The sequence below is a fragment of the Musca autumnalis genome, unplaced genomic scaffold, assembly GCF_047663935.1.
Source record: "Musca autumnalis isolate F117 unplaced genomic scaffold, ASM4766393v1 scaffold_5, whole genome shotgun sequence".
NCBI lineage: Eukaryota > Metazoa > Arthropoda > Insecta > Diptera > Muscidae > Musca > Musca autumnalis.
In genome coordinates, this window is record NW_027412088.1 from 32,599,769 (window position 1) to 32,620,801 (window position 21,033).

Genomic DNA, 21,033 nt, shown 5'->3' on the forward strand with positions numbered 1-21,033 from the left:
AAATATTAAATATTAAATATTAAATATTAAATATTAAATATTAAATATTAAATATTAAATATTAAATATTAAATATTAAATATTAAATATTAAATATTAAATATTAAATATTAAATATTAAATATTAAATATTAAATATTAAATATTAAATATTAAATATTAAATATTAAATATTAAATATTAAATATTAAATATTAAATATTAAATATTAAATATTAAATATTAAATATTAAATATTAAATATTAAATATTAAATATTAAATATTAAATATTAAATATTAAATATTAAATATTAAATATTAAATATTAAATATTAAATATTAAATATTAAATATTAAATATTAAATATTAAATATTAAATATTAAATATTAAATATTAAATATTAAATATTAAATATTAAATATTAAATATTAAATATTAAATATTAAATATTAAATATTAAATATTAAATATTAAATATTAAATATTAAATATTAAATATTAAATATTAAATATTAAATATTAAATATTAAATATTAAATATTAAATATTAAATATTAAATATTAAATATTAAATATTAAATATTAAATATTAAATATTAAATATTAAATATTAAATATTAAATATTAAATATTAAATATTAAATATTAAATATTAAATATTAAATATTAAATATTAAATATTAAATATTAAATATTAAATATTAAATATTAAATATTAAATATTAAATATTAAATATTAAATATTAAATATTAAATATTAAATATTAAATATTAAATATTAAATATTAAATATTAAATATTAAATATTAAATATTAAATATTAAATATTAAATATTAAATATTAAATATTAAATATTAAATATTAAATATTAAATATTAAATATTAAATATTAAATATTAAATATTAAATATTAAATATTAAATATTAAATATTAAATATTAAATATTAAATATTAAATATTAAATATTAAATATTAAATATTAAATATTAAATATTAAATATTAAATATTAAATATTAAATATTAAATATTAAATATTAAATATTAAATATTAAATATTAAATATTAAATATTAAATATTAAATATTAAATATTAAATATTAAATATTAAATATTAAATATTAAATATTAAATATTAAATATTAAATATTAAATATTAAATATTAAATATTAAATATTAAATATTAAATATTAAATATTAAATATTAAATATTAAATATTAAATATTAAATATTAAATATTAAATATTAAATATTAAATATTAAATATTAAATATTAAATATTAAATATTAAATATTAAATATTAAATATTAAATATTAAATATTAAATATTAAATATTAAATATTAAATATTAAATATTAAATATTAAATATTAAATATTAAATATTAAATATTAAATATTAAATATTAAATATTAAATATTAAATATTAAATATTAAATATTAAATATTAAATATTAAATATTAAATATTAAATATTAAATATTAAATATTAAATATTAAATATTAAATATTAAATATTAAATATTAAATATTAAATATTAAATATTAAATATTAAATATTAAATATTAAATATTAAATATTAAATATTAAATATTAAATATTAAATATTAAATATTAAATATTAAATATTAAATATTAAATATTAAATATTAAATATTAAATATTAAATATTAAATATTAAATATTAAATATTAAATATTAAATATTAAATATTAAATATTAAATATTAAATATTAAATATTAAATATTAAATATTAAATATTAAATATTAAATATTAAATATTAAATATTAAATATTAAATATTAAATATTAAATATTAAATATTAAATATTAAATATTAAATATTAAATATTAAATATTAAATATTAAATATTAAATATTAAATATTAAATATTAAATATTAAATATTAAATATTAAATATTAAATATTAAATATTAAATATTAAATATTAAATATTAAATATTAAATATTAAATATTAAATATTAAATATTAAATATTAAATATTAAATATTAAATATTAAATATTAAATATTAAATATTAAATATTAAATATTAAATATTAAATATTAAATATTAAATATTAAATATTAAATATTAAATATTAAATATTAAATATTAAATATTAAATATTAAATATTAAATATTAAATATTAAATATTAAATATTAAATATTAAATATTAAATATTAAATATTAAATATTAAATATTAAATATTAAATATTAAATATTAAATATTAAATATTAAATATTAAATATTAAATATTAAATATTAAATATTAAATATTAAATATTAAATATTAAATATTAAATATTAAATATTAAATATTAAATATTAAATATTAAATATTAAATATTAAATATTAAATATTAAATATTAAATATTAAATATTAAATATTAAATATTAAATATTAAATATTAAATATTAAATATTAAATATTAAATATTAAATATTAAATATTAAATATTAAATATTAAATATTAAATATTAAATATTAAATATTAAATATTAAATATTAAATATTAAATATTAAATATTAAATATTAAATATTAAATATTAAATATTAAATATTAAATATTAAATATTAAATATTAAATATTAAATATTAAATATTAAATATTAAATATTAAATATTAAATATTAAATATTAAATATTAAATATTAAATATTAAATATTAAATATTAAATATTAAATATTAAATATTAAATATTAAATATTAAATATTAAATATTAAATATTAAATATTAAATATTAAATATTAAATATTAAATATTAAATATTAAATATTAAATATTAAATATTAAATATTAAATATTAAATATTAAATATTAAATATTAAATATTAAATATTAAATATTAAATATTAAATATTAAATATTAAATATTAAATATTAAATATTAAATATTAAATATTAAATATTAAATATTAAATATTAAATATTAAATATTAAATATTAAATATTAAATATTAAATATTAAATATTAAATATTAAATATTAAATATTAAATATTAAATATTAAATATTAAATATTAAATATTAAATATTAAATATTAAATATTAAATATTAAATATTAAATATTAAATATTAAATATTAAATATTAAATATTAAATATTAAATATTAAATATTAAATATTAAATATTAAATATTAAATATTAAATATTAAATATTAAATATTAAATATTAAATATTAAATATTAAATATTAAATATTAAATATTAAATATTAAATATTAAATATTAAATATTAAATATTAAATATTAAATATTAAATATTAAATATTAAATATTAAATATTAAATATTAAATATTAAATATTAAATATTAAATATTAAATATTAAATATTAAATATTAAATATTAAATATTAAATATTAAATATTAAATATTAAATATTAAATATTAAATATTAAATATTAAATATTAAATATTAAATATTAAATATTAAATATTAAATATTAAATATTAATATTAAATATTAAATATTAAATATTAAATATTAAATATTAAATATTAAATATTAAATATTAAATATTAAATATTAAATATTAAATATTAAATATTAAATATTAAATATTAAATATTAAATATTAAATATTAAATATTAAATATTAAATATTAAATATTAAATATTAAATATTAAATATTAAATATTAAATATTAAATATTAAATATTAAATATTAAATATTAAATATTAAATATTAAATATTAAATATTAAATATTAAATATTAAATATTAAATATTAAATATTAAATATTAAATATTAAATATTAAATATTAAATATTAAATATTAAATATTAAATATTAAATATTAAATATTAAATATTAAATATTAAATATTAAATATTAAATATTAAATATTAAATATTAAATATTAAATATTAAATATTAAATATTAAATATTAAATATTAAATATTAAATATTAAATATTAAATATTAAATATTAAATATTAAATATTAAATATTAAATATTAAATATTAAATATTAAATATTAAATATTAAATATTAAATATTAAATATTAAATATTAAATATTAAATATTAAATATTAAATATTAAATATTAAATATTAAATATTAAATATTAAATATTAAATATTAAATATTAAATATTAAATATTAAATATTAAATATTAAATATTAAATATTAAATATTAAATATTAAATATTAAATATTAAATATTAAATATTAAATATTAAATATTAAATATTAAATATTAAATATTAAATATTAAATATTAAATATTAAATATTAAATATTAAATATTAAATATTAAATATTAAATATTAAATATTAAATATTAAATATTAAATATTAAATATTAAATATTAAATATTAAATATTAAATATTAAATATTAAATATTAAATATTAAATATTAAATATTAAATATTAAATATTAAATATTAAATATTAAATATTAAATATTAAATATTAAATATTAAATATTAAATATTAAATATTAAATATTAAATATTAAATATTAAATATTAAATATTAAATATTAAATATTAAATATTAAATATTAAATATTAAATATTAAATATTAAATATTAAATATTAAATATTAAATATTAAATATTAAATATTAAATATTAAATATTAAATATTAAATATTAAATATTAAATATTAAATATTAAATATTAAATATTAAATATTAAATATTAAATATTAAATATTAAATATTAAATATTAAATATTAAATATTAAATATTAAATATTAAATATTAAATATTAAATATTAAATATTAAATATTAAATATTAAATATTAAATATTAAATATTAAATATTAAATATTAAATATTAAATATTAAATATTAAATATTAAATATTAAATATTAAATATTAAATATTAAATATTAAATATTAAATATTAAATATTAAATATTAAATATTAAATATTAAATATTAAATATTAAATATTAAATATTAAATATTAAATATTAAATATTAAATATTAAATATTAAATATTAAATATTAAATATTAAATATTAAATATTAAATATTAAATATTAAATATTAAATATTAAATATTAAATATTAAATATTAAATATTAAATATTAAATATTAAATATTAAATATTAAATATTAAATATTAAATATTAAATATTAAATATTAAATATTAAATATTAAATATTAAATATTAAATATTAAATATTAAATATTAAATATTAAATATTAAATATTAAATATTAAATATTAAATATTAAATATTAAATATTAAATATTAAATATTAAATATTAAATATTAAATATTAAATATTAAATATTAAATATTAAATATTAAATATTAAATATTAAATATTAAATATTAAATATTAAATATTAAATATTAAATATTAAATATTAAATATTAAATATTAAATATTAAATATTAAATATTAAATATTAAATATTAAATATTAAATATTAAATATTAAATATTAAATATTAAATATTAAATATTAAATATTAAATATTAAATATTAAATATTAAATATTAAATATTAAATATTAAAATATTAAATACTAAAAATTTAATATTAAATATTAAATATTAAATATTAAATATTAAATATTAAATATTAAATATTAAATATTAAAATATTAAATACTAAAAATTTAATATTAAATATTAAATATTAAATATTAAATATTAAATATTAAATATTAAATATTAAATATTAAATATTAAATATTAAATATTAAATATTAAATATTAAATATTAAATATTAAATATTAAATATTAAATATTAAATATTAAATATTAAATATTAAATATTAAATATTAAATATTAAATATTAAATATTAAATATTAAATATTAAATATTAAATATTAAATATTAAATATTAAATATTAAATATTAAATATTAAATATTAAATATTAAATATTAAATATTAAATATTAAATATTAAATATTAAATATTAAATATTAAATATTAAATATTAAATATTAAATATTAAATATTAAATATTAAATATTAAATATTAAATATTAAATATTAAATATTAAATATTAAATATTAAATATTAAATATTAAATATTAAATATTAAATATTAAATATTAAATATTAAATATTAAATATTAAATATTAAATATTAAATATTAAATATTAAATATTAAATATTAAATATTAAATATTAAATATTAAATATTAAATATTAAATATTAAATATTAAATATTAAATATTAAATATTAAATATTAAATATTAAATATTAAATATTAAATATTAAATATTAAATATTAAATATTAAATATTAAATATTAAATATTAAATATTAAATATTAAATATTAAATATTAAATATTAAATATTAAATATTAAATATTAAATATTAAATATTAAATATTAAATATTAAATATTAAATATTAAATATTAAATATTAAATATTAAATATTAAATATTAAATATTAAATATTAAATATTAAATATTAAATATTAAATATTAAATATTAAATATTAAATATTAAATATTAAATATTAAATATTAAATATTAAATATTAAATATTAAATATTAAATATTAAATATTAAATATTAAATATTAAATATTAAATATTAAATATTAAATATTAAATATTAAATATTAAATATTAAATATTAAATATTAAATATTAAATATTAAATATTAAATATTAAATATTAAATATTAAATATTAAATATTAAATATTAAATATTAAATATTAAATATTAAATATTAAATATTAAATATTAAAATCTTAAAAAAATTATTTTTTTTAATATTAATAATAAAAATGTTAAAATATAAAATTATTAAAATATTATATATTTGGAATTCTGAAAATTTTTTCTAAAAGCATAGGGCGGGAGTTTATATAGATTGAAAATTATGGCCCCAACTATTGTGAAAATTTAAGAAAGCTGATTTTTATGATGATAACAAAAATTCGAACGCAATTTTTATGAGAATAAATAAAAAAAAATTTGAAATTAAATGTTAGCGTAAACACAATAAAGAGGCTTTAAGGAAAGACTTTGTGATCTTTCATAATATTGTGTCTCTCACTCAATCCGAATACTAAGAACAATAAAAAAATGCTATCATTGGATAGCTGAAGAACATTGTGGTTCTGTGAAAAAAAAACTTGTAAATCTCAACAAATGTTACTGAAGACAATATTATGAGCTACGATAGAAAATCATCCTCTGCAGAACATAAAGAAACAACAACAGAAACTCTCAACATGGCTCCATCATTCAAAGAATCTGACATCATCAACCAAGAAGATCTGGAGTGTCCCTCTACTGGATCCACCACAACAAATGTGCCTTTAGAAGAAAGAGAAATGTTTAAGACTGAAATACCAGCCATGTGTTCAACTTCATCCTCAGCCGAGCCCAACCCACCACCATCACAGGAACCACAATTTGTTAAACTTAATACTGCAGAAAAACGTCGCTTCAAAAAAGCCTTGGCTGAGGGTCTGACGCGAAAAGAAGCATTGGAAAGGGCCAAAAATCCCACAGAAAAAAGATATCCCGCCAAAAGAAATCTCTCCTCCTCTCCTGCATCTCCTTCTCATGTGGCGGTAAAAAGATCTCGAATCGACGAATCCAGCAGTGTAAATATGGGTTTAGTACCACTGGATTTATTTGAGAACCCTTTTGATCACCATGATTTGGATAGACTCCAGGAAGCCATCATTGATGCTGCCATTGAAACAGGTTGTGAAATAAAACCCCAATTCGAGGGATGCCACCCGCGAAGAGGTTGGCTAATGGTTAGCTGTAGTAATGCGAACACTGCCGAATGGTTGGAAACAAATGTGGATATTATTAAAACGAAAAGTGGTTTGGAACTGAGAATTATACCAGAATCGGATTTTCCATGTAACTATTTTGTCCATGCGAAGTTTCCCAATAGTCAAGGTCTGCCGAATGATAAGATACTCGGCACCATTGAAGCTCAAAATCAACTAAAGGCAACAACATGGAGAGTATTGCAACGGAAATGGTCAGAGGGTTCAAATGTGGAACTTTCGCTTGCGATCGATAAGAAATCATGGCAAAAACTGAAGGAATTAAAAGGTCATATTGCCTATAGATTTGGGCATATTTATTTAAAAATGCAACAACAACAACCACAGCAACAATGTGAAGAAAAGGCATCTAAAGCTGTGGCACGATTAAGGGAATTTGATTTAGATCAACCCTCCACCAGCCAAGAAGCAAGATACAGAAACTTCGCCTGGAGTTATTTCTACAATCAACAGCAAGCTCGCAATAGTTTACCAGCAGTACCACAAAACTTTACATCACCTCCCCCCATGCAATCAATGTCTCTACCGCCACCTCCCATGCCACTTTTTTCGTTTTCCATTAGTAATAATTTATCATGGCAAGGTGATACCTCCAGAAGATTTTCTACCAACGAACATTCCAGAAGAACTCCTGCACCTGCTACAAATACTAATTATGTCCGCCTACCACACCGTCAAAGTGATGACAAGTCATCTTATGATCCTACGCGAAATCAGCATGGTCGCAGATAGAAACCGTGACCAATAGACAAATATAGGTTAATATCAACAACAACAATTCCTATGCAACATTGTGCCTTGAAGAAGTTCCTGCGTTCATCGATTGCTGTTCATATTTCTCATGAATCCATAAAGAAAATTGGTGAGTCCCACAACAATTCATAGATAAGTAACTACTAGAATTTTATTCCCCGGGAGGAAAGAGATAATTATGATCTCTCCCTCGCTCTCCGCAGATTAATGAAAGCCATGTGGGCTTAGATAAAAATTAAAAAAAGTGACAGTCAAAGGGAATCCCCAAAAATCTATAATTTTTGATTTAGTACAGTTAAGGAGATGTTAACGAATAACTGGAATATTTATCGAATGTAATCATTGTGGTCCAGATAACAACTATATATTTTTTCGGCAAGTTCACACATCCTGAGATAATGGTACATAATTATATTTCTTCTAAAACGTACATCAATTTCGAAAAAGATCTATAGGGGACAGCTTAAAATAAAATAGTAGGTTGACCCGATGACTTTAGAAAGGAGTGCCTGACGTCATTGGTCCAATATTTGAACTTCGTAATATTTCTGACATCGTTATCACCTTCACAGATGGACTATATCTACGGTGGCCAATGTCTTTATCAATAAAAATCAAATGTCGTTCGTTGGTAATGGCATCAGTTGAGAACGGCTGGACCAATTTGGATAATTCTTTTTGTGCAATGTTCGCCATTGATTTTTGCAAAGAAATTTTGACCAAGCCCACTTTTATCAATTTTCAATTTTTATCTTTTCCAAAAAAGCTACTGAACCGATTTTTCTGAAATTACCTATTTTTTATGAGCCAAAGACTTGACCACGCCCAATTTTTAAAATATGTTACATCAACAAAACCACTGAACCGGTTTTCCTGAAATGTTCAGGAATGGCCACCGGTAAAATAGGATGCATATTTTCTTGAATTTTGAAGGAGGCGGGATTCTTGTTTTTGCCATATTAAAAAAAAAACGCCACATCTTTATGAATAAAAATCAAATGGCGTCATAACACAATTTTAGGAGGTAATAGGGTTGTGTGTACCCTAGGTACATATTTGAAGCCAAATACCGGACCACCCCACTTTTTTAAATATGTTTTATCTTGAAAGCGGATGACCACGTCGACTCTTTTCAATACATTATTTTTCCAAATCTGCTGAACTTAATTTCATGAAATTTTCAGAAAATGTTCAGGAATGTCCCGTGGTCCAAAATGTTATTTATTTGTAGATGAATTTCGGGGGCCTATTGTTTTATAATCGTTATATTTGCTAAACTTATGAGTGTATCGGCTGGCAAATCAATTTTCTAGACAACGGTGGTTGCGCCCCCGATCAAGAAAAAACGATATATTTACAAATTTCCTTAAACGGTGAGGTTCAATGGTCCATCATAGTCTCAAATAAGCGGGAGAATTCGACTTAACAATTTTTTATCTCTTATAATTAGACCGCTTTAGGATAAAGACAGAGGACATGGACGATAATAAATCCTAAACAGCATCAATGGGCGAAAAAATCCGATAAAGTCCGTAAGAGAAAAGAAAGGTTACACACAAAATCTGTTCATAAATTTAAAATCCTCCTCGATTTGAATTGTTAAGCAGCATCATTACGACGGACCAGCAACGCGAACCGGGGTCTGCTAGTTTTTGGTTAAAAATAGAGTACATATAACAAGGCGAAAAGTTATAGGACAAAAAAGTTGACGGGCTTCCTTAGACCCTTTAAAAAAGAAAGGGTGCTTCCTAAGACCCTTTCCAAGGAAAGGGTGCCACCTAAGACCCTTTCCAAAGGAAAGGGTGCCACCTAAGACCCTTTCCAAAGGAAAATACTTCAACAATGATCTACCTTCCACAGTTTGAAATCAACAGAATAGTCAATGATTTAATTTAAACCAAGACAATATATTAGGAAGCACCCTTTCCTTTGGAAAGGGTCATAGGAAGCACCCTTTCTTTTGGAAAGGGTATTAGGAAGCACCCTTTCTTTTGGAAGGGTCTTAGGAAGCACGCTTTCCTTTGGAAAAGGGTCTTAGGAGGCACCCTTTCCTATGGAAAGGGTCTTTGGAAGCACCATTTCTTTTCGAAAGAGTCTTAGGAAGCACCCTTTCTTTTGGAAAGGGTCTTAGGAGGCACCCTTTCCTTTGGAAAGGGTCTTAGAGGCACCCTTTCCTTTGGAAAGGGTCATAGGAAGCAGCCTTTCCTTTAGAAAGGGTCATAGGAAGCACCCTTTCCTTTAGAAAGGGTCATAGGAAGCACCCTTTCCTTTAGAAAGGGTCATAGGAAGCACCCTTTCCTTTAGAAAGGGTCTTACGAAGCACCCTTTCCTCTGGAAAGGGTCTTAGGAAGCACACTTTCCTTTGGAAAGGGTCTTAGGAAGCACCCTTTCTTCTGGAAAGGGTATTAGGAGGCACCCTTTGCTCTGGAAAGGGTCTTAGGGAGCAACCTTTCTTTTGGAAAGGGTCTTATGAAGCACTCTTTCTTTTATAAAGGGTCTTAGGAAGCACCCTTTCTTTTATAAAGGGTCTTAGGAAGCACCTTTTCTTTTGGAAAGGGTCTTAGGAAGCACCCTTTCTTTTGGAAAAGGTCTTAGGAAGCACGCTTTCCTTTGGAAAAGGGTCTTAGGAGGCACCCTTTCCTATGGAAAGAGTCTTTGGAAGCACCCTTTCTTTTCGAAAGAGTCTTAGGAAGCACCCTTTCTTTTGGAAAGGGTCTTAGAAGGCACCCTTTCCTTTGGAAAGGGTCTTAGGAGGCACCCTTTCTTTTGGAAAGGGTCTTAGGAGGCACCCTTTCTTTTGGAAAGGGTCTTAGGAAGCACCCTATCCTTTGAAAAGGGTCTTAGGAAGCACCCTTTCCCTTAGAAAGGGTCTTAGGAAGCACCCTTTCCTTTAGAAAAAGTTTTAGTAAGCACCCTTTCGCTTAGAAAGGGTTTTAGGAAGCACCCTTTCCTTTAGAAAGGGTTTTAGTAAGCACCCTTTCGCTTAGAAAGGGTTTTAGGAAGCACCCTTTCCCTTAGAAAGGGTTTTAGTAAGCACCGTTTCCCTTAGAAAGGGTTTTAGGAAGCACCGTTTCCCTTAGAAAGGGTCTTAGGAAGCACCCTTTCCTTTAGAAAGGGTTTTAGGAAGCACCCTTTCCCTTAGAAAGGGTTTTAGGAAGCACCCTTTCCCTTAGAAAGGGTTTTATGAAGCACCTTTTTCCTTAGAAAAGGTTTTAGGAAGCACCCTTTCCCTTAGAAAGGGTTTTAGGAAGCAACCTTTCCCTTAGAAAGGGTTTTAGGAAGCACCCTTTCCCTTAGAAAGGGTCTTAGGAAGCACCCTTTCCTTTAGAAAGGGTCTTAGGAAGCACCCTTTCCTTTGAAAGTGTTTTAGAAAGCACCTTTTCCTTTGGAAAGTGTTTTAGGAAGCACCTTTTCCTTTGGAAAGTGTTTTAGGAAGGAAGCACCCTTTCCTTCGGAAAGTGTTTTAGGAAGCACCCTTTCCTTCGGAAAGTGTTTTAGGAAGCACCCTTTCCTTCGGAAAGGGTCTTAGGAAGCACCCTTTCTTTTGTAGAGGGTCTTAGGAAGCACCCTTTCTTTTGTAGAGGGTCTTAGGAAGCACCCTTTCTTTTGTAGAGGGTCTTAGGAAGCACCCTTTCTTTTGTAGAGGGTCTTAGGAAGCACCCTTTCCTTTGGAAAGGGTCTTAGGAAGCACCCTCTCTTTTGTAGACGGTCTTAGAAAGCACCCTTTCCTTTGGAAAGGGTCCGTGGAAGCACCCTATCTTTTGTAGAGGGTCTTAGGAAGCACCCTTTCTTTTGTAGAGGGTCTTAGGAAGCACCCTTTCCTTTGGAAAGGGTCTCAGGAAGCACCCTCTCTTTTGTAGACGGTCTTAGAAAGCACCCTTTCCTTTGGAAAGGGTCCGAGGAAGCACCCTTTCTTTTGGAAAGGGTCCTAGGAAGCACCCTTTCTTTTGGAAAGGGTCTTAGGAAGCTCACATTCCTTTGGAAAAGCAAGCCTTGCCACCATTATTTGGGATAAGATTCGAAGTAGGAATAAGGCCTTCACGTCTAGGTAAGCCAACAACACTGAGAAAGGAACTTCTTATAAAGCGCTCCACAGCGGAAACATATCCAAACCTGCCAAAATACCGACCTGAGCACTGTAACATGTGGACTATATTCATTGCCATGTGAATTAGCACAACAAGATGTTTTCGATGCAGTAATTGCTTGGGTCATATTAGAACATTCATTGCCATAAACGTATGGGCAGGATTACCTACCTTAACGAGATATGATCCAATGGTATAAACAGTAGCCTCTAGATCAAGGAGCCAATTAGTCAGGCCTGAATATAATTCATACTTATGCAGTACACCACCCATACACGAAGTTTAGCACTCATTCGTACTAGGCCAAAATTAACAGCACTATGACGAACACATGCACAATATGTGGACTGGGACCACACACCTGTCTCCCAATTCGTTTAACAGCACGTTCAGGTGAAAGAATTTCTGAATGTGGACACAGACTAACCGAAAGCACATAACTGTCATTATACACGAACAAACACATGTATTTGCATTGCTACAGCAACAACAACAATCATAGGACATTTTAAAATAACTACCTACATTAGCGAACGGCGCCATCCGTGGTGCAATGACATTCACACACGCCTTGCACGTTAAAGTTCAGGGTCCCAGGTCAGACAACATCTTACGGTTGCAAGATACCCCTCAGTAATATTGGCGACATTTCCTGAGTATATTAGTCATGAAAAACTTTTCTACAAGTGGTGTCTTAAGACACGACGTTCGGACTCGGCAATAAAAGGCCAATATGCAGCGTCTCGATGAATGCTGACGACAAAGTGGCTGGTGTCAGCTTTGGCACAGAAGCGGCTCGATGAAAGTGGGCGGTAGCTTTTAGCACAGCAGCTGCGCACACTGGTCGAAACCATGATCTAGCGGCGCGACAGTCAAAAAATCAAAATGTAAAATTGCGAAATGTTTTCCATTGTACCGAGTACAGACACTCTGCGGACTAAAATGTTGTTTTTACTTTTATTGTTGTTGTAAATATTCACTCAGTTATTCACTGTCAAGTGCAAGAAATTTTGTTGCATCAGATTTTACCAAAATTGTTGCTAAAAACCTGACTTCGTATTTGTTTAATTGTTAAATAAATTCGTAATAAAGTAAGCCCAGCTTAATCACAGATTTGTTGTTTTCAAATTTTAAATCTTGTTGTTTTTAAATCTGTAAGCTGGGCTTACTTTAAAAATAAAAAGTAAACTCACATCACAACAAAACTGCCAAAGTGAATCCTAGATTCCGAATAACCACAATTTAGCAGCATAAATGGTCTTGAAAAATAGCTTAAATCCTCAAAATCTGTCGGAACTGTTATATGGGGGCTATATCAAAATGTAGACCTATGTCAACAATTTTTGGTGGAGAATGTTTGTGTCCACTGGGAACCCCAAATACCAAATTACACCTAATTTGGCCGCAAAATGTAGCTTTAAACCACCAAAATACTGAAAATCGGGAGGTACCTGAAAAGGGGCCTATACCCAAACGTGGACCTATGTCCACAATTTTTGGTGGAAAGGTTTAGTGGTCACTATAAACCCTAAGTACCAAATTATAACTAATTTGGAAGGAAAGAGTGGCTTAAATCCTCAAAATACTAAAGATTAGGAGGTACCGTTATATGGGGGCTATACCAAAATATTAGCCGATGTTGTTCATATTTAGTCCATTATTACTCACGGACACAGATTGAGTTTGTACAAAATTTCGGAAACATATCTCCATTCGTTTGAAAGTTATTAATTTCGCGCCGCTAGATCAGTGATTTCGACCACTGTGCGTCACCTAAATAGTACTATTATTTTGGGGCTATATTCTCCAAAACGCAAAGATAAAACTGAATTCTTTTCTACGACTGATTCCGATTATTTTGCTCGATTTAATATAGCTATTGTTTCTAATATTTTTTTATTTCCGTTCATTAAAAATTGCTTGAACTTTCCTGGAAGCCCATAATGCCACAGGATAATCTGAGAGGTATTGAAAAAAGAAACAAGCACACACACTGATACATACAAAAGATATAGAAAAAACAGCATTGTTAAAAATAATTGTTCATTAACTTTTGTATTGTTTTACACCATTTTGTTTCTGGTGGTGGATAGATTTCCATATTCAAGGAATTTGTGTAACCCCTAAGAAGTGAGGAAAAAGAGGTGAAGGAGAAGGTGGAAATATCTCTAACAATGGCTGGATGGTCAGCAGAATCTACATTGCAGACTACTCAAAAACAAAAAAAACTATATATTATTATTTAAAATATATGTGTTTATGTAAAACTATATAACTATTCTATATATACACGGAAGACACGGGAGGGGAGGGTATACGATTCACTGCATCATCCACTGGACACTATGAATTTGATATATTTTTCTCCCTGGCCATAGTTTGTTTTGTCACTCTGCATTATGTCCTCTCTTTCCAAGTGTTTTTTTATTTTCGTTCTTTCCATTTTTTTTCATCCTGATTCCACTTTTAGCTCCACCATGGAATTGTTTTAGGTAGCCAAGTTTGCAAGTTTCCATTTTTTTGTTACTTGGAAAACAAAAATTGTGCAAAGTTTGAAGTTTTGTCTCCCAAGAAGGAGAGCACTCCATAGGTGGCAGAATGGCCAGAACTGGGTTGCTTGGTTGAGGTGTTGGTTGGGTTTTTTTTCGACTAATCTCGAAACTATGGTTAGTCCATTTCCTACTTATATACCAACACCCCTAATGAATCCCCCAGCTTTTTTTTAGGATTTTATGTTGTTGCTTTTTTTTACCCAGCTTGGTCCATCTGGTTATATACATACACACTCTCTATGAATTGTTTTTTTTTCACCATAACATTCATTAACAACTACAATGATATCTGGGCTCTAACCCGCTCCATTACCTCCATCATGCTGTTGTCATCGAGATGTATTTTGGTGTGCGTGTGTTTGTATTCTTGATATGCTGTTTCTTTCATTCCCATTTATTTTTGTCCATTTTTCCCATTCTTACAAGTTGCAGCGATTTGTTGCCCCATCCCCTGATGTGGGTCCTTTTTTGCATATTTTTTCGAAATGATTTTTTTCGCTCGCTCGCATCATCGTCATCCTCGTCTACACTTTCATCTTTTGTCCAGGCTCCTCTTGCTTGGCAAAAGTGCAAACTAATGAAGCCTTTCTTCTTCTTCTAGTTTTTTATTCTACCCATCCTTAGATGGTCACACAGCAGCAGCAGACGACGGACATAACTCTCGTCTCGTCGTCTATTGTTATATTGGTTGGCTGGTGTTGTTGGTTTTTTCTTGCTTTGCTTTACTTCTGCCAACATTTCTCCTGGTGGCTGCTGGGATGTTATTACTACTGTATCTGTGTGTGTGCAATAGTACTGACCATCGGAATACAATTGTGTGTGTTTGAGTCATTCCTTGAACAACTTGGAAAGTTTTGCAAACATCCTTCCACCTCTTGGTATGCTAATCCCGCCCCATAATGACTACTCCACAAGATGCAAAGAGAGTGGGTAGAGGTGGATGGAAGATCTGTGCATTAAATACCAATTTTTTTCGCCACAAAACTTGAACACCGCCACTCATTTCTTTGCAACAACAAATTCATTCTCACCCCCATTTTTGCACATTTGCAGCCAGTTGTCATCAGTAACAACAACTACAACATCACCACCAGATACTTGGAGGTGGCTGGCAGGAGTCACACAACACTTTCTTCTTCCATTGGCTCAACCCTCTTGCCTGGTATGCAGATTCTTATGTAAGTGTAAGGGTTGCGGCAGTTAGTTCTTGAATTGTTTCCTAGCAGTCTAGGAGGAAAGAGTTGGCCACATTTAATCTCTGGTCCCTCCCGCCTTAGGCCAAAACATATGACTACCTATCCTACCTACTACCACCACAAATAAAAAAACGAGGTTGAGGTCCTTTTTTTAATAGTGAAAAAATAGATTTTTTTTCCCCTCGAGGGTGATGGGGACTTTGCTGATGCTTCCATACATATTCATTTTGAGATTTAGTCTATGCGTTATTGGAAAGGTGTCAGGCATATTTCAGGGTGTTCTGTTCGCGAGGAGTCGTAATAGTTTTTTTTTGCTATTTTTTAAGAGGAAGAAAATTATTCGTTGTAGTGCCGTTTTTTATGGAGACGTTCGACTTTATTACGATGTAGAAAGTTTGGACCAAATGTCAGTCACTCTTCTTGGTAGTTATCGTGCCTGCCAGCAAGATTTTTTAACTTTTGGGCCGTCATCTCAGGAAGTGAAAAAATACATCCTCAATCCTTGAACATCTATTAACTGTACTTAATCCAAAAATGTTGAAAGAACATCCCAGAAGGGACAAGGGAGACTTTTCTCATATCAATGAGTACACGTCGATTCATATTGGTTCAATGATATGGGACCTACTTTTTATCTCTGAGACTGCAAGGCGTTTCTTACGACACCACATGTAGAGAAGTTTTTCATGGCTGAAATGCTCAGAAAATGTAAGGCAACATTAACTGAAGGGATTTGCAACCGGCGAAAATGTTGATGTTCTAGTCAGGGATTGAACCGCAGACATTCTGAGTGCAAGGCGGACGTGCTTACCACTGCACGACGGCGGTGGCTCCCAATGGAATAATTATTACGATGTACAAAATTTGGACCAAATTGTATACAAACTTCGATAGTTATCGTGTTAAGCAGCGAGCCAAACAGACGGGCGAAGGGATTTTGCCGGATTTGGCCTGAACATATGTTTGTGGGATCTGTAGTGGGATTCTCTAATGCATTTTTTTGGTTACCGAACAAAAATCGGCAAATTTAAAACGCAAATTTATGAATGAAACGTACCAATAAATGTTGACAACACTGTTGCTATCGGTAGTACCTAGCGACAACTTTAATTTTAGCGATTTCTGCCGGTAACCAAAAAAAATGCGTTAGATAATCCAACCACTGAAACCATTATTTCAATGAGCCACATTTCTAATAGTGACAACGAAGTGTATATTTGCCCGGTATCCATAAGGCTGAGGGTATAAAAAGGTTTTGTGTTATACAATACAACATTTCGGGTACAAGCTCTATTCCTCCTGGAGCAGACTGCTGCTCAACTTTCTGAAAAAAATACTCTCCGTCTCTGCAAAATGACTCCCCGTTGAAGCAGTTCGCATAATGAAGACCCTTCCTGCAGGTGGATTGTAAAACTTTTCTGCTGCAGCAACTGGCTTACAATACCTTCCCTGTTACTGTTAGTCTTTAACAGAATCTATTCTTTAATCTATCATGTGCAACAGCAGCTTCCCTATCGGAATTCCCTGGTGTAGCTGATTGCCTATAAGGAGTCTCTCGTTTCAGCAACTGGCTAAAAAAGACTTTCAACCACTGTAACTCGCCTATAAAGACTTTCTGATCTCATTACATCTCGTATATAAAGACTACCTACTGCTATAGCTTGTCAATAAGGCTCTCAGCTCCTCTATAAATATCCCTTGCTATTGAAGTACTCTATAAAATTTCTTGCTGGTGTAGCTCCTCTATTAAAAATGCCCAGATGCTGTAGCTAAGCTCATTGGTACTTCCTATACAGATTTCCTACAGCTTTAGTTCGCCTATAAGGAGTCTTATATTGCTGCAGCTCGTCTGCTATTGCGCAACTTATTTTCATGTTGCTGTAACTCTCACCAAAAATACTTTTAATCTGCTGCAGCTGGTCTACGAAGACACTAATGCTGAACCCAAATGCTCAAGTATTTCCCCTAAAATGAATTTTCTTCTTCTGCAGCTCATCCACAAAGACACTTCCGTTGTATTCACAAACTTGTAAATGCTTTCGACTAAGGCTTTTGAGCTGCAAATTTCCTATAAAGACTTTTCTAATGCAGCAGCTTAAAGTTTTCCTGCAGCTATAGTTCGCCTATAAGGAGTCTAGTATTGCTACATCTCAGTCTATAAAACTCATTCTGCTACAGCGCATCTTACTCTCATGTTGCTAAAGCTATCCTACAAAAATTTTCATGTGCTGCAGCTCGTCTACAAAGACAGTCCTGCTGAACCCAAAAACGTCTCCCACAAAGACTTTTTTCTGCTGCAGCTCATCCACATAGAAATTCCTGCTAAATCAATTAAGGTTTCCTGCAGCTATAGTTCGCCTATAAAATGAATTTTCTTCTGCTGCAGCTCATCCACAAAGACATTCCCGCTGAATCCACAAGCCTACATTACGACAAAGGCTTTCTGCAAAATGTCTTAAGACTTCCCTCTGCTACAGCTCGTCAATTAAGACTATAAGAACTGCTGCAGCTGTCCTAATGCAGCAGTTCCTCTATAAAGACTCTCCAAACTACAGCATCGTATCCATAAAGACCCTCCAGCTTTAGCACTATAATTTATATAGTCTCCTTTGCCGTTACTGCTTCCTCCAGCTACTGCAGCTCATCTATAAAGAAACTGCAGTTCGTCTATAAAGACTTTTCGGCTATTGCAACACTTCTATAAAAGCCCTCCAGCTATTGGACTCATCTATAATGATACTCCAGCTGCTGCAGCTCTTCTAAAAAGACTATCCTGCTGAAGCTGCTCGTCTGTAAAAACTTGCCTGCTCCTGCAGCTCACACCAGCTGTTGCAGCTCAATTATAAAGACTCCCCAGCTACTGCAGCACGTCTATAAACACTGTACAGACTCTCCATCTACTGCAGCTCATATATAAAGTCTCTCTAACCTGTAACGAGGCTCAAGCTACTGCAGCCTGTCTATAGAGATTATCTTGGTACTACAGCCGGGTTAAAAAGCCTCTCCAGATGATGCAGCTCTTCCATAATGATTCCCCAACTGTCTCTCTTGATGCTGCAGCTTGTCTCCAGCTAATTCAGCTCGTCTATAAAGTCTCACATTCACCTATAACGACTCTCAAACTACTGCAGCTTGTCTATGAAGACTATCATGTTGCTGCAGCTGGGTTAAAAAGTTTCGTCTATAAAGATTCCCCAGCCAATGCAGCTCGCCTTTAACCCAGATAAAGCCACTGGTCGTTTAAACGCCACAAAAAACGGTTGCAAAAATTGACGTAAAACTCTGGTTTTTTCAAATATTTTTGTGGGGTTTTTTGCATGTTGTTATAGTATTGTCTGTTATCTGTAATTTCACGCTGATAGCGCTTCATTTGACCCACGCATTTCCACGCAATTGGCCAAAAACCCAAGCTATTCAAAAATATCGACTTTTTGTAATTTTCGACTTTTGATGAAAAATTTAAATATGCGATAAAAATTTAATCAAAAATGTTAAAATCATATAAAGTCAGGGATTTGTTAGGAATATAGAAAGAGTATTTTCTCAATCAAAAACCAAGGGATTGGCATGTAAGGATACACCAATATTACCCTCCAAAGTTTTTGGATCTTTTAAAAGAAGGCCCGATTGCTGGAAAACTATACGTTTTAGAGAAAAATGTTATTTTTTACAAAATGCTTAAAAAATCTCAAAAATATAATTTTCATAAAAAATTTTAAGTTTTCTCGCAAAAAAAAAATCTCGGCGCTAAGTGGGTTAAAGTCTCTCCTGCTGCTGCAGCTCATCTATGAAGACTTTATTGTTACTGCAGCTGGATCTACAGCTACCGCAGCTCATCTAAACCCTCCGGCACTGCAGCTCTTCCATAATGTTTTCTAGCTACTGCAGCTCGTCTATAAAGTCTGTCTTGATGCTGCAGACTCCCCACCTACAGCAGTTCGTCTATAAAATTTTTCCTGCTCATCTATAAAGACTCTCTGGCTATCATCTATAAAGACTCTCTGGCTACTGCAGCTCGTCTTTTAAGACTCCTGCTGCTGCAGTTCAGCTATAAAGTCTCTCCTGCTGCTGCAGTTCAGCTATAAAGCAACTATAGCTACTACAGCTTCTCCATAAAGACTTTCTCGTCGATGCAGCTGGTGTATAAAGTCTCCCATGTACTGGAGCGCACTCATAAAGATTCTGCAGCTCGTCTATAAAGTCGCTCTTGCTTCTGCAGCTCGCCTGTAAAGTCTCTCCTGCTGCTGCAGCTCATCTATAAAGACTCTCTGGCTACTGCAGCTTTTCTTTAAAGACACCTTCTGCTGCAGTTCAACTATAAAGTCTCTCCTGCTGCTGCAGTTCATCTATAAAATAAAACCTCCGGCTACCTCCTGATTCTCCAGTTACTGTAACTGGTCTATGAAGTCCTTCCTGCTGTAAAAATGTTCTTGATGCTGCAGCTCGCCGGTGAAGTCTCTCCTGCAGCTGCAGCTCATCTATAAAGACTCTCGGGCTACTGCAGCTTTTCTTTAAAGACTACTGCTGCTGCAGTTTAACTATAAAGTCTCTCCTGCTGCTGCAGCACATCTAAAAAAACCTCCGGCTACCTCCTGATTCTCCAGTTACTGTAACTCGTCTATGAAGTCCCTCCTTCTGCTGCAGATCACCTATAAAGACTCTCTAGCTACTTCAGC

The 21,033-nt window shown here is 27.1% G+C and overlaps 2 protein-coding genes across 34 annotated transcripts in view; both read left to right on the forward strand.

The window, feature by feature from the left end:
• The window catches only part of psq (BTB-domain-containing protein pipsqueak), a 384,732-nt gene that overhangs the window by 203,473 nt on the left and 160,226 nt on the right, over positions 1–21,033 (forward strand). Inside the window, exon 1 of one of the 33 annotated variants that reach the window (XM_073991031.1) lies at positions 8,357–8,630. The exons of the other annotated variants lie outside the window; for them this stretch is intronic. The gene's annotated coding sequence lies outside the window, so the exon portion shown is untranslated. Of the gene's footprint in view, positions 1–8,356; positions 8,631–21,033 lie in introns of those variants that run through there. 33 annotated transcript variants of the gene reach the window in all.
• Positions 7,147–8,500, forward strand: LOC141406031 (uncharacterized). The gene has a single exon (XM_073991041.1). The coding sequence runs from the start codon at positions 7,193–7,195 to the stop codon at positions 8,498–8,500; it is 1,308 nt and encodes a 435-aa protein (XP_073847142.1). The 5' UTR covers positions 7,147–7,192.